The sequence below is a fragment of the Danio rerio genome, chromosome 9, assembly GCF_052040795.2.
Source record: "Danio rerio strain M-AB ecotype USA chromosome 9, GRCz13ab, whole genome shotgun sequence".
Classification (NCBI taxonomy): domain Eukaryota; kingdom Metazoa; phylum Chordata; class Actinopteri; order Cypriniformes; family Danionidae; genus Danio; species Danio rerio.
Genome location: NC_141029.1, coordinates 8,296,481 through 8,313,022, shown reverse-complemented (window position 1 = coordinate 8,313,022; position 16,542 = coordinate 8,296,481). Strand labels below are relative to the sequence as shown.

At 35.5% G+C, this 16,542-nt stretch overlaps 1 protein-coding gene across 16 annotated transcripts in view; it reads right to left on the bottom strand.

Annotated features, from left to right (window-relative positions):
* Window positions 1-16,542, bottom strand: part of myo16 (myosin XVI) — a 360,917-nt gene that overhangs the window by 211,011 nt on the left and 133,364 nt on the right. For all 16 annotated transcript variants that reach the window (XR_015499043.1, XR_015499042.1, XM_087267331.1 and 13 more), the window contains 2 exons: window positions 9,704-9,774; window positions 6,856-6,999 (listed from right to left, as the gene is read on the bottom strand). Coding sequence is in view for 14 of the 16 variants with exons in the window: in XM_087267331.1 (XP_087123457.1) it covers window positions 6,856-6,999; window positions 9,704-9,774 (215 nt within the window). In the remaining 2 variants the exon portion in view is untranslated. The remainder of the gene's footprint in view (window positions 1-6,855; window positions 7,000-9,703; window positions 9,775-16,542) is intronic.

Genomic DNA, 16,542 nt, shown 5'->3' with positions numbered 1-16,542 from the left:
ATTAAGATAAGTAAAATTTTATAGATTTTATATTTTTCTTTTCTCATGTGATGCATGCTTTATTGTTGATTTTTTTGTATTGTATTTTTTTTTTTTACTTAGCTTTTTAAAATGTACTATAGAAATACTTTTTCACTTAACTTCAAAAATGAGCTGTGATGTCACAAGATGAAGAGAATGCTCAAGTATGCTTATACTAGTTTTAGTCCTGTTACACACGTTTTGCTGCTCTTTAGTTCAATCCAGACATCTTTTCAGAAGATCTTTGTTTGTGAGCAATGGAGGAATTACTGGTGCTGTTTTAACATTTTAAGCTCTAATAAAACGTGTTAACTAAAAACTCAAGACTAATGGAACAACGGATAAAGTCCAATAAACAGTAGTCAATGACTACACTGTAATGCTGCGTTCACATCAGATGCGGATGAAGAGAGTGATTTACATGTTAAGTCAATGCAAATACGCGGATAGACATCCTGCGACATGACAAATGACATGATTTGCGCAAAGGAATAAGCGCATGTTGAGCGTTTTGTGCGTTTGATGTGCGTATCGCGCAAGTCACTCGAGGCGAAAAAACAGAACTTTAGCAGACAATCGTGACATGTTAACGAATCATGAGTTTGTTCTTGTAGGGTAGTGATTACGACATAGGGCCTGTTGTTGGTGACTCGAGGGGAAATACTCCTGCAGACATCGAACAATAGCTCTTCAAACTGGGCTGGGCAGTTTATCCAACTGAGTTGATGAACTCAGAGAGCTGGGTGCACCTCTGAAATCACCATCTAGTGAGCTCAGGCACGACGCCCAATGAATTTCCGCTGTTTTTCAGCCTTCCTAAAGCACATAGAGCGCAGCTAATATCTCAATAAAACCCATGTTAGCCATATAGCAACAAAGCTAGAGTTACCCGGTAGACAAAATTAAATAAATATAAATGTGTCTTAAATAGCCTTATTTAACTAAGGCCTAGTCCTGGCTTAATCTAAGCCCTGTTTGTGAAACTGGGCCTTAGTCTCTATTTAGTATAGTTCATCAGTATTCTGACAAAAAGGGTAATATTTAAGCCTAAAAACTAGGTGAAGCATCTGCTTCAGGATCTGTGTCGAATCAGACACCCTAAAATATGCAAAGTTTTTTTTTTTTTTTTTTTTTAGCAAATCAAAACTGGTATCAAATAAACATGCTATTTGAAAAATATGACCCAAACACTTACGACCTATCAGTGCCCACAGCGAACAGGCTACATCTGCATGCAGTGCTGCACTGGAGCCAATAAGCAGAAATAATCTTCAGCTTCTTCTCTCCACTTCAACATGTGGAGTAGAAATTCTCCTTAGGAAAAAACACTCTTTGAAGTCACGGCGCTAAAAATAACCCAGATATCCCTGTACTTTGAGCTACATCTGACACGCAACAGAGAGAGAAACGCTTTTGACTGGCACAACACTGACACACTTCTGTCCCTACTGTCTGTCAATCCAAAGAGGAGTCGATATGAGTGTTCTGAATAAGGCTTGTAATATCTAACAAAGTAAAATCTTAATCACAATATGGCTCAGCGTGACGTTCAAAGGAGCAAAATTAATAATTCAGGGTTTTAATGTGTCTCAGAGTGGCTGTTACAGAACATACAAACTATCTGCATGTCACTTATGTGCATTTGGGACTGCAACACATAGCAACAATTATTATTATTATTATTATTATTATTATTATTATTATTATTATTAATATTATTATTGTTGTTGTTATTATTATTATTATTATTATTAGTTGCCAACAAGAGTCCAACGCAATTTGTAGGCAAATAATAATAAAAAAAGATTAATATTTCTTCATATTATTATTCATCTGTTTCTTCATTCTTCCTTCTGTCTCTAATTCATTAATCTTCCCTTAAAAAAAATGGTTGTGCCTGACAACAGGTTTTGGTCTTTGGTTTATTCTATAATACTGGACTTATTTTTCTACGTAAGTTTAAACTTTGAGAATGTGTAAACAAGAGAGACAAATGTGAAAATGTTCATGCCTATCTGAGAAAAGTGTATAAATTGTGTAGTCAGGATTTTTTTTTAGCTTTAAAACATTTATAATAATTGTAAAATATAAAGCTGACTACTTTGCAGATTTTGCTTTGTGCTGGTTATTATTAGAAAGTAAATTTCACAATGAACATGAGTACACTGTACCAGCAATACAGATTCAAAAAAGATTTTTGCTGCTTGTTTAAAATACTTATTTAAAATCAGCTGAAACACAATTCCTGAGAGTTTTTTTTTTTTGACAACTTAATTGTTTTATGATCAATCGACTTTAGTTTTTAAAAACAATTCATGTAATCGATTTGTGCCAGGATAACAAAGAAATTGTGTGTATTTATATTACATAAGTGAATTTTTGTTTTGTAGTTCAAGTTTTTTACTGTTTTCCTTTCAATATATAACAGGATATAACAAAAACACATTACATGTATATACAGTTGAAGTCAGAATTATTAGTCCCCCTCTGAGTTATTATTATCATTTTAATTATTTCCCAAATGGTGTTTAACAGTGCAAGGAAATTTTTACAGTATGTCTGATATTTTTTTTTCCTCTGGAAAAAAAGTCTTATTTTACGTATTTCGGCTATAATAATGGGAGGGGGGCGGGGGGATTGGTAATAATTCTGATTTCAACTGTATATGTGGGCCTTTTACACATGAAACAAAAATATAAGAAAAAAAAATTATAATGATCCAAAGAGAGAAGTTGAATACATCCAGAACTCTTCTCATGCTTGGATCTGTATATATGTCCCTGCTTTATACAAGCAATATTTTTATATGTTGATAATAAATATTGCAACAACAGATCCATAAAACTGAATGTGGCTTAACTGTTTCAGAAACTTTTGTTAATTATTAATTACATTTTTAATTAATAAAAAAACTTAAAAGAAGTTTGAGTTTGTTCTTAGGAGAATAATCAAATATTAATTAATTAAACACAAACATTATATCTTGATATAGCTATGCAAGTCATCTAGTTAAAATCCCTGTTTTTTTTTTTTGTTCATAAAATGCAGAAAGACAAATCAAACAAGACAAATTTTAAGTAAAAATCGACATTTTTCCCCTATTTATTTCTTTAATATCATACTAGTGGTTGTTGATTGGGGTCTTTTACATTTTTAACAAGCAAATTCACAATTAGTATCTCACTCTTTAAATGGAAGATTGATTTGTTTTAAGTTGACAAAGTATAATGCTTTCAAAATAATAAGCACAATAAATACTTAAATCTCATCATATTCCGCAATAAGGTTTCCTTTGTTAACAGTGGTTTGATAACTAATCGTATTAATTACCAATGGTAAAAATGAACATATGAGCATTTATAACTAACATTAACAAAAAAGAGTGCTGAAAATGACATGGTTTCAGGATAGTGATTAACAAATGTTAACAGAGCTTTTACCCCGAATCACTCCATAACACAAACTCTGAAGACGTTCTGTCAAGCTAAAATAAATCACCTGCATTTGGTCTAGAAGATGTGCTGTGATTGTTTGCAGTAACGACAGCAATTTAACATGACTGTGCGCTGACTGAACATCGCTTGTCTAAAGATGCTGGGAAATCCTGATCCTGCCTGGATCTGTCAGCATGATTACGTTCAACTGATCCGCCATGTCCGACATATGACAGAACTTTAGTCTAAGCTGTCTTAGTCTGATTCCCTCCAGCACGAGAGACGTGAGTCTGCCTCTTAACCAACTGAATGCACACTTGACTTTTAAAGGTAGACTTGTCATTTAGTTTCCCCTTATGGTGCTTTACTTCATAATAGTTTAATTCATTCTTTTATTTTTTTTTTCTGCAGTTATCATGAATGGCCTATTACAAAGTGCAAACCTAACTCCTACTTTCTACATTTTTAGAGATGCACTCAGAAATTAAGAATAAGTTATAGGCATGTCTTTCCCTCCCTACATCTGTGTGTTACCAAATTACTTTTAAGTCAAGTGACAATGGTGGACATCTTTGAAACGCCTCTTTGGCATGCATGTCCAGTTCCTTTGTCTTTCAATGGAGAAACAACAAATTATTCTAAATATATTCTAAAACTGTTTGCCAAGCTTATGGTTTAATTTAATAATTGGAATCAACAATAAAACTGACAACAATTGTCTCCTAAATTTTGCTTCTAAACATACAAAAAATACAAATTCAGGCTGTGCAAGCTAATGTCTACTTAAAATGGCTTAACACCATTATCCACAACACCAACCTCCTTTATAGCAAAGTCCCTTAAAGGCAAGTAATTTCACTCGGCGGCCATTTTTGAAACGCCTCTCAAGCGGTATGCTCGGGCATTCTGTTTGAATAGAAAAAAATAACCAATAAAAAAAATAGGAAAACATCAAACTCTCCAAAATTACTTGCCAAGCTTATGATTACATTTCATATTACAAATAACCAATTTAATTAAACAAAAACTGTCTCTTGTATCATTTCTAAATGTTTGCATCACACAAAATCAGCAAAAAACTCACGTTTGGTCCGAGCCCCTCCCTCTGAGAATTGTCATTCTATAGCAATCACTGATTAGCTCCTGTACTAGAAGGCAGGCTTTATTTGCCATATAGCGACTACTGATTGGCTCCTGTACTAAAAGGTGGGGCTTCATTCGCCATATTGACAGTTACACTTTTTCCCATTCAGTAAGATGCGAGTGACAAGTCTTGTGAATTCTATAGTCTTTGTTTATAGTAACTTCTGGAGGACGTGATCAGATGTCATCTCAATCAAACTATATAACTACTGCAAGAATCAATAACTTGTGTTACACAATATAGAAGCATTGGCGCAGTAGGTAGTGCTGTCGCCTCACAGCAAGAAGGTCGCTTGTTCGAACCTCTGCTCTGTTGCCGTTTCTGTGTGGAGTTTGCATGTTCTCCCTACATTCGTGTGGGTTTCCTCCGGGTGCTCCGGTTTACCCCACAGTCCGAAGACATTGTCCATAGGGTATGAGTGTGTGTGTATGTGTATGTGTGTGGATGTTTCCCAGAGTTTGCGGGTGGAAGGCCATCCACTGCGTAAAAAACGTGCTGGATAAGTTGGCGGTTCATTCCGTTGTGGCGACCCCGGATTAATAAAAGGACTAAGCCGACTAGAAAATGAATGAATGACACAATATCATCCTCTGAATAATGCTGTGTCCGACTGTGCTGGTCTACTGAAAAAAAAATTTAAATTTTCTCTCAAAATGACAGTGACCTCTTGTTTACAATTTTATGCATGCAAAAGTCATGTGATTTGCTTTTTAATGGAAATAATGTAGTCAGATGGGAAAGACTCAACTAATTTGTGTTCATTTCATACAAATTGCAAAACCAGAAACCATTTGTTATCAAATGTAGTTGCAATTAAAAGAAGAGATTCCAAGCCTCAAGTGGACCTGTTTCTCATGTATGTGAGAAATGTCTGTGTGAGCTTGTCTAGACTGAGCTTCACACATAGAGAAACATCAGTCTATAGTGATTGATGATCAGCTCTTTTACTACAAGATCATTTACTACTTCATGCGCTAGATCAGTCATATACTGACCGAAACTATGAGTGTAACTTGTCCTATGCATGCTATAGTCTTTGGTGTTACTCAAATTCATTCAGACATAATGACTAATAAAGCACAAGACTAATTGCATTCACATACTGTATAATCCATCACACCCCATCCATACCTCTAAATTCCTCCATCCCTCATAGGTCATACCTCATAGAAAACATTCAACATTTAACACTATACTTGTGGGGACTTTTTAGTAATACAATAGTAATTATAGAAGTAGTACTACCAGAATAAACACAAACAAACGTGTGCCCTTATGAAAGCCGGACAGGGGGTGTATCGTGTCAACTTGAAGAGCTCATTAAATTCTCAATACCATGGTGAGTGAGCAAAGACAGAGGAAGAATCACGTTTTTAGCTCTTCTATCGTATTTTGCTTTCATCCTTTTGTAGACAAACCTTTTAATCGTATAAAAAAGAGGTGTCTGAGAGGACATGGTCAAAAGAAAATGAAAAAAAATACTCTAGTCTTGGCTTGGTTTGAAAAACCTAGAGAAACCTAGAGGGATCTGTTAGCAACAGCATATTTAAATGTTTGTATATTCACAATGCAAATATACTTTGCACATACCTAATGTAAAATAACTTTATCTTTAACTCATCGAATCACAATATCTTTGATCATTTATTTCTTCTAGAGACCACGTTGTAATAATACTGATAATATGCATATTTGTTGTTATTTAAGGCTCATACTGTATGATACTTTGTAAAGTTTTCCATTTCATCCACTAGATCTGTTCTATCTAACATGGAGCACAACTCAAGACCTGTCCAAAATGCAGATTTAAGTCACAACATTAATTCTAAAAGCATCTGTCACAACTGGCAATATTTATATGGCAAAAACATGCTTGCAAAGATCAATCAGCTTAATCATATATATTTTTAGAATTGTACACAGGCTGGAATTTAAAACTGATCGCATTATTAATCATTTGTATTCATGATTTCATTCACAGTCATTGGCTTTGTTCAGTAGATTACTTCAGATATACCACTCAACGTTGAAATTCACAATTTTGAATTTTGGGGTTTGCAAATCATACTTGAGGTTTCTGATCAGTCAGAGCACTTGCTTCAAGATCATCATACACTATGGCCTTCTTTAAATAAATCTGTCAATTTTTGTGATGTACAAAAGCATACAGACGTTCTTAACGATAAAAGATACAGACTAAAAAGCCCTAAAGTTCAGTTCTGAATAGATGGTGTCTGTGTGTATTGTACTCCTCACCAGCAGCAGAAGCAGCACCATATCTGCATGATCGCAGGCACAGGCCACATGCAGGGCAGTCCAGAGGTCTTCATCCTGCAGGTTAACGTTCAGTCCTTTCTCTATCAAAATCTCAGCGGCAAACACATTGTCATGGCGAGCGCACTGCAGAGACAAAGGTAAAAGAGGATGCAGACATGTCAGAAATACAATTAAAGGTATTGCTGTTTACACAAAACATTTTCCAACTGCGCCCTTTTTAAATGCAATGTATAAGTATTCAAATTACATATAAAAAATAAATACATAATAATAATAACAACAACAATAATAATAATATTTGAATAATTGTATTATTATATATATATATATATATATATATATATATATATATATATATATATATATATATATATATATATATATATATATATATATATATATATATATAATTAATCTCTAATCATACACTGAAGTAATACAATATAATATATATTTTTTTTAATTAATGCAACATCAATGCAACATGAGCACCATATCTCTATGCATGTACTGTACAACATATAAAAATGCTAATATAAAGTATAATGTTCACTGAATGACTATCAATCTATCCTTCCATTCACCCCTTGTCCACTCATGTATGTCCATCTCATTTCTTCCATTCATTCATATGTCTATCTGATTCCGACCATCTCATTTCATATGACAAAGTTCATGAAGCTTAATTAAGCCTGTGTTTACTCTGATGCACCTGTTTTAACCTAAGCTCCATAGGCCTATTATTAAAATAAATAACACTGACACTAGTTTATACAGTACGCCATTGAGTACCGTTTTTATTTTTCATTTTTTAACCAAATGCAATAAAACTAATATGATTTGTGCATCCAAGACATTTTGCACCTGCTGCAATGATAGGAATTATATGACTAAATCAAGGCGACTGTCTTAACAAAATTAAACCATTTTTCCCTATGACAAAATATGAGTGCTTTAGTGAATAAGTCCATGAACTATATTCAGACAGTATTTACCTAATTTACTGTGCATTTAAATAAGCCATTTAAACAAATTAAAAAAGATTTAGCTCTTTTCTACATTAGATAACTGCATTAATTGAACAAAGGCAGAAGCTAATTTCCGTTAGAGGTGCGGTAATCAAAAGTGTAATTAAAAACTTAATTTCATATATGGCATTGAGTATGAATGGTTGATTTCATATGCTGCGCCATAAAAGTGTAATATTTTCAGTTTGAACATCTCTGACACTTTCAGAGTGCCGAGATTTAATTAAACTGTTTCCAATTACTGAAGAAATTGGATTTGTTTCTGTTTAGCTGTACTATATCCTGGCGGACCCTTTTATTTTATTTACCTCTGTATGGTCACAAAATTAACGAACAAAAATAGAGTCATCCATCTTGCTTGAATGCAGTGCTTACATACTAGACAGGGTTATTAAAGTCTGTGTCACTGAATGGTGTCAAATGTTTCCCAGAGTTACAATGAACCAAATAATGGAGTGCATTGGAGGCTGACCATTTAGTTGACAAACGGGTATTGATCAGAACATGAGTGTGCCGCATATAAACAGGCAATGTCAACTGAATTACTGTCGCTCTTAAAGTTTTTTTTTTTTTAAAGAAAGGACAAAGGGATGGGTGGAATGATGGATGGAATGACGGTGGGAATGATGAATGGAATGACGGTGGGAATAATGAATGGAATGAAAAATGATATGATGGATGGAATGACATGCGATAGATGGATGGATTGACATATGATGGATGAATGGATGGATGGATGACATGAATGAAAGGATGGATGGGTGGAATGACATGGATGGATGGATGATGGAATAACATGTGACTGAGGGATGGATAACATGAGATGGATGGATGGAATGAATGGATGAAATGACATTGGATGGATGGATAGATGGATGGATGGATGACATGAATGAAAGGATGAATGGGTGGAATGACATGGATGGATGGATGGAATGACATGTGACTGAGGGATGGATAACATGGGATGGATGGATGGATGGATGGATGGATGGATGGATGGATGGAATAAAATGAATGAATGAAATGACATTGGATGGATGGATAGATGGATGGATGGAATGACATAAGATGGATGGATGGATGGATGGATGGATGGAATGACATCAGATGGATGGATGACAAGGGAGGGATGAATGGGTAAATGGATAGATAAAATTACATGGGAAGAATGGAATGACATTGGATGGATGGAATGACATAGGATGAATGAATGTATGGATGAACGGATGGATGGAATGACATGGGATGTATATAATTACATTGGATGGATGGATGAAATGACATGGGGTGAATGAATGGAATGACATGGGAGGGATGGATAGACAGATGGCTGGATGGAATGACATCGAAGAGAGGGAGGGAAGGGTGGATAGAATATATGGGATGAGTGAAGGAATGGAAGGATGGATGGAATGACATGGAATGAGTGTATGGATGGCTGAATGGAATGAGATGAACAGATGCATGGATAGATGGAATGAGATGGACAGATGCATGGATGGATGGAACGGGATGGACAGATACATGGGTGGATGGAATATACGATGAAGGGATAATTGATGATGGATGGATGATGAATGAAAGAATAAGATGGGAACATATTTAGTTTTTGTATTACAGTCCTGTACTTCCATTCATTTCACTTGCTTTCTGCCTGCTTCCAGAAACACAATTGAAAAGGGACATACAGACTTTCCGTTAAGGGCACCACAGTCAGAGTATATAGTCATAGTAGACATCTCGCGATGTGCAAAACATGTAACCGAATTTGTCAGAGCTTGTCCTTATGTTCTTACCAGATGGAGCAGAGATCCTCCAGAGGAAATGACTGTGCTCAGGTCAGCTCCCTCCTTCAGCAGCCTTAGCACTGAAACAAAAGAAACAAAAAGAGAGATGAACATGTCTGCAAAACGAACAACTCCCTAAATCTCAGCACACAAAACACAGTGAGGAAATACAATGAAATGTTGAAACCTCTAAAGACACAACTTGGCTCTGGTCCAAAACACAGTATGCTGACTAGCCGTCTACATTACTATCTACATAGTCTGCATCCTTTAAAATCAGCATTCTAAAAAGACACCAAACCTCAAATGTGACTGATTTGAGACTATGTATTTAGATGGAAACAAATGCTAAGCTAACAAATATGAAAAGCTGGACTTCACTATTATCATTGCTAGTAATTTATAAATATCACTAGGATTTATATTTAACAATTAAACATTTGAGATGACGTATCTCCATTTACACAGATTTCCAGAGCTCATTAAAACAGAAACTTATCCACATTTGTCTCTATCCCTAACTATCAGACTGTTGACAGCCACTATCTGAATTTCTGTAGCAGTGTCTAGTGCATATCGACAGTCTCATCCTGTCTTTCCCTCTGGCCTAAACTCAAGTGCACTTCATCACACAAACACACGCACGCACGCACGCACGCACGCACACAAACACACACACACACACACACACACACACACACACACACACACACACACACACACACACACACACACACGCGCACACACACACACACACACACACACACACACACACACACACACACACACACACACACACATCTAGGCCCCTATTGACTACAATCACTGCAGAACTTGGCAAACATGTTATGCAGATTCCCACCGCAACAGCGCTTCCCATTCAGAATTGACTGTAGATGCGCACAGTGAAGACGGTAAGGAACTCTTGTTGATTTCAGCTAATGATGAAAGACAGAATGTGCATACAGACACACAAATGTTGTGATATTCCTAAGGGATTTTTAAGCTCCATAGTGTGACAACATACTAGCCTGAAATTGCTTCTCAAACACGCTCAGTGGGGAGCAGATCTGCTTACATAGAAAAACGAAAGGCATCGCAGACGCCTATATGATCTCAGCTGAGGTTTAAAATCGCTAAAGAGTGAAGAAAAGACAGATGTGCACAAAAAAAAGCTATAGCAAAAAAGGTAACATCAGCAGGTTAGCCGACTGAGGCTATCAGGCATCCACTCAGGCATACCGAAAGGAATATCACCACTCAATGGATCATTATGCCAGAAAATGTTTTTTTTTTTTTTTTTTTTTTTTACAAATGCAAAAAGAGAAAAAGGACAAAGATGTACTGTACAGGGCTACTCACAACAAAAACAATACAATGATTTGGTTACATTTATTTTAAAGTGCCCTTGTTATGTTCTATATACTTACTAGTACAATTAGAAACATTAAGTATACGTGTGATATTCAGACTACTTATCCACAAACAAGGAGAGGGAGAAAAATCGCAAGACATTTTTTCAGAAAAATAATTGCAGAAATGTAATGTTGCATGATATTGGCATCGAATTCGAAACATATACTCAGGAGATGTGTGGCTTTTGACCTATCGCTTTTCTGTATTAGTCCAGGACTAATTTCATATATTTGTGTATGAAATAATAAAATGTTTAGTGCAGTGCAATTGGTTTTTCATTACTTAAGCATTTTCATTTTTGAGCATACTAAACTGTAGATGATGGATAATAAAGGCCAAAGTGTCTTCTTTACAAAGATATATGAACTGTGAATGTAGACCAAATCATTCAGCAACTGTTACTGTTTTAGTTTTGGATGTTTTTGGTTTATTTATTTATTCTTTTTTTTTTTTTTTTTTTTTTGAGAAAATGCCTCAGTGACGGAAAGAAGTAGACCGATATAGTCTTGGATTTTTTTTTTTTTTACAGAAATCTTATTTTGCATGCTATTCATCAAATTTGAAATATAAACTCATGAAACAATTGGCTTTCAAGGCATATTTTTTTCTAGGACATTACATTGTTTTCCTGTGCTTGTATACAGAAAAACAAATATTAACACTATACAATTTATTTTTCTCATTGCTTCATAATGTATACCTTGTAAAATTTTTGAGCATTAAACTTCCTCTTTTATACAGTAACGCCCAAAGTTTCTTCTTTCCAATGATATCTAATTTGTGTTTGTAGCTTACTGGAGTCAAGAACTGTTACTATTTGAAGTTAGGTAGGTGTAAATCCAGTGCTGGCTAATGAACAACTGTATGCAACTAACGCTAAATCTAATCCAGCATATTGTACATGTAGTTAATTAATATTCCTCAGTATTCCTAAATGAATAGTTACATTGAAAGAAGGACACCCTAAAATAACGGGTAATGCTATATAGAGTCCTCACCAATCCACAAAATCATTGTTTTTTAATTCTTCTAGAACAATTAATTCAGAGTAGATTCTGACTGGCTGTCAATATTTTCACTATTCATTACCAGGAAGAAAAATAAATATATTCTAAATGCGATTTTAAGATCAAAAGCATCATTCATGTATCGTTCATGAAGTGAATAGGACAATAATAATATTAATTTTAGAAATACACAGCATTTTAAGATGCAAGCCATTTTAATAGTCAAGTTGAATAGCATCCAATCTGAATATTACAAGAAACATTTGTGTTTCATGGTAAACCAATTCGGATACACCTGATTTTAAGATGTTCTCATTACATTTAAATTATTTTAGAATAATTAAAAAACCTTTTATACTTTTGTAAAAAAATCATCAGAAGGATGCCACAGGCATTCTATTTAACAGCATATTTCCAATGTAGTGCTAGTTAGGGTTTTTTGCCATTTGCCATACACTACCTAACAAAAGGCTTGTTGTCAATCCCATTTGTTACAACAACAAATAATAACTTGACTTCTAGTTGATCACTTGGAAAAGTAGCAGAAGGTATTTTTCCGATGAATCATCTGTTGAACTGCATCACAAATTATCACAATTGCAGCAGAAGACCTTTTGGAACCCGCATGAACCCATGATTCTCACAGATATCAGTCAAGGTTGTTGAAGGAAAAATCATGGTTTGAGATTACATTCAGTATGGGTACATGTAAGAGATCTGCAGAGTGGATGGCAACATCAACAGCCTGAGGTATCAAGACATATGTGCTGCCCATTACATTACAAACCACAGCAAATTCGGCAGCTTGCCTGAAAGCAAAGAACGTCAATATGCTCCAGGATTGGCCAACCCAGTCACCAGACATGAACATTATTAAGCATGTCTAGGATAAGATGAAGGAGGAGGCATTGAAGATGAATTCAAAGAATCTTGATGAACTCTGGGAGTCCTGCAACAATGCTTTCTTTGACATTCCTGATGACTTTATCAATAAGTTATTTGAGTCACTGCAAATGATCAACTAGAGGTCAAGTTATTATTTGACGTTACTAAAACTGGGATATGCATGTCAGATAGTGTATAATTGATCTTTATTTTTAATAATACAGTAAGAGCATTCCATCATGTCAAAGCAACTGTAAAAAACAGTCCAAAATACAAGTGCATTGATTGTGCCAAGTGTATTCTCAACCATGTGATAGATGGCTGCAAGGCTGAACTTATGTATCTCAGAGATCACTCAGCGATCACCCATCAGGAAATTGAACACCGGTTTGGATTATACAGCGCTGCCAACACAAGAAAATAAAAATGAATGAAGATCCCAGAGAGGAAATGAGGCACGGTGTAAGGACACAGTGTGCAATCAACGGCTATTCAGTGATAAAATCGTTACCATGCAATGTGGCGGAAAAACTTATTGCAGCTAAGAAGCTAATTTTGACCCAATGGTGGCCGTCCATCTTAATTGCATGAATCTACGCACAACATGCAATCAATGCTAATCACACACCGACTCGGCTTCATGGAAATATGAGCTCCAACTGATCAATAGATCTTGAGCTAGGTAATAAATCTAGTGTGCACCTGACTGGCTTCATCACATGACACACATACACACACACACACACACACACACGCACACACACACACGATCCCTTGCTTGCAATGAAAGAGTGAAGGTTAATTACAGTCATAGTTATGATATGATCAAGCAGGTAACCCCTACTGAAGCTTTGATATTACGACCCTCAGAGGAACAGTTACTACCTCCAACAGATGGGTGACCTCTAGGTTTGAATGTTCAGATGATGGTTTATTCAGATGGGATGCCTATTTATACAGGAGAACAAGCTCTCTATGAGTAGCATTGTTGAGGTAGAACAGTTGATGCTAATAATACAGTCTATGCTCATTCATATTTATGAGGTGTTGTTATGGTGATCTGACTCAGCGATATGCGTGGCTGGCTCGTTTGTTCACTCGATAACGCTGAATGCTGTAAACATCTATGTGACCTCCGTAATGCATTGCACAACAACAATCCAATAAAAATAAATAAATAAATAAACATCAGATTTGTCAAAGTATACTTCTGTCACACCATTGTAGAAAACCAGACTTCATTAAGTGAGAACAAGTATATAAATGTGCAACTAGACTTATTAATATGATACAGCTGAAATGGCTACTTAATGCAATTGTGTTGGTTTTAATATGGAAACATCAGCTCAATCAAATTTAATCAATGCCGAACCCAAGTCAGACTCTCAGACCATTATTAATCAGCTTGTCCAATCTGCAGTCATTAGCAGTCAGGGAGCTTAATTAATTTCCCAAGTCTCTTTGCTCTAATGAGTACCAGAAAAGTCTTGCTCATACCCTGGGCAAATTCTCCATCATGCTTCCGTTCCTCTTGGTTGGACAACACCTTCGCTTTCTGGTTTGAGTTGCTAAAGGTGATGGAAAAAATCCCACTTTGAGAGAAACCCAATCAAAATCATTAACGCCACAATCTTCATTATTGTAACACAGATTCATTAGCTCACCAACATTGCACTTGCATTATTGGAAGTGAGATTCTTGTATTAAAAGGCATAGTTTAGCCCAGGCCCGGTCCTAACCAATTTGGCGCCCTAGGCAAGATTTCAGGTGGCGCCCTGTCACATCGCAGTAAACTCCAATGCTAGCGTACATGTAGTCATAAGAAACTAAATAGCTTTTTGATCAACTACAAGCTGGGAAAATGTCAGATAAATATGCCAATGGAATTAACGTTATTGCTGAATAGATCTAATATTTACACATTTGCTTGAGGAAGGAATGATGGGGGTAGTTACATTACTATTACTAATTTCCATAACATCTATGCCCTTCCATAACATTAGCTGGCGTTAAAACTAACAGATAGCACTATAGCTATTTATTGATTAGCAATGTTATGCCATATCTGTCAACGTTGGGATGTAAAAAATATGGGACAACAAATAGCTTTAAATAATAGAATACATAGCAAACAATACAAAATGTTGACAATAAAATAAACGTTTTAGCCTATTAAAATCAATGGCCTATACAGAAATTGAATAAAGCAAAAAAATCTATTTAACTTTTAATTGTATTTGCATATTGATTAAAGTTACTGTAGTTATTTAGTGAAGACCAGCAAATGAATCTCTCATTGTGTTTTGTTTGATAACAGAGGTGTTAATGTAAGAATGCACAGATCTATATGAATGAATGAATGAATGAATGAATGAATGAATGAATGGATAAATGAAGCACTCGACTACTTTAATCATTGTTTGTGCTCATTTAAGAGAAAATTAGTTGTGTTTAAAATAAAACAAGCAGGACAGAGCAAAAAAAAAAAAAAAAAAAAAAGAAAAGAAGCACTTTTCCGACGGTCTCTTACTGAAAGCTCCACTTCGCGCGAGCTTAGCTCTCTCGGCTAAACGCATATCCCCGGCTAAACGGAGCACAGTGGTCGTAATGTCGAGCGAAAAAAAGAAAAGAAAAAGACAGCTGTGAAACATAACCAGCTGTGTCTTTTTGTAGGAAACACACTTTAGATCTTTTTAGGCTAAGAGGTTTTTGAGTTATTGCCGTCTAACACTGAATGTGTCTGGAATATCAAAAATCAAAAACAACTTAACCCCGCTTATTTCTGGCGCCCCCTGGATGTACAGCGCCCTTAGCATTTGCCTATACTGCCTATGCCACGGGCCGACCCTGGTTCAGCCAAGCATTTAAGTTTGGTCCTGGGGTGTTTCTATAATTTCCTTAGAACTTAAACAACACCATTAATAAAAAAAAGAAAGAAAGAATATTAGATCAAGTGTGCAAGCATCAATAAAAGGACCAAGCACTAAAGCAGAAGCAAGTGTTGAACAAAAAATATGAAACTGAGAAACATTAATGATAGATATGGTTCAGAAGATCAGGTGAGAATAAGAATGTTAAAAAGGTATACAATTTGTCAGATAGATGCAGAACATATTTACGCCACATACTGTAACTACTATGTAGATCAGAAAACAAGGCAAAAGTGCTGTATGTAAGTTTTATGAATCTTAATCATAGAAATACCATAATATAATTACAGATACTTCAGAAAAATGCTACGTAAACACATTTGTTTATCTGAAAAACGATGCTAAAGTCAGTTATTCTCCTTTGAAAATAAGCATTCCATGTCGGAATGTCTGTCTTTGTTTTGGTCTTTTTAACCAGCCCACTGCCAGTTTACCCAATTATTTTAATGCACTCTGGGTTGCCTTGATGGAATACACATTGTATTTCATTTCAGCCATGAAGGCTGCATCAACGCATGTGGCCATGGTCGAAAATGCAACATCTGAAGGACAGCAGCAGCCTCCAAAAATAAGTCACGGATTCAGATGTAGAAAAAACCACATGAGATGG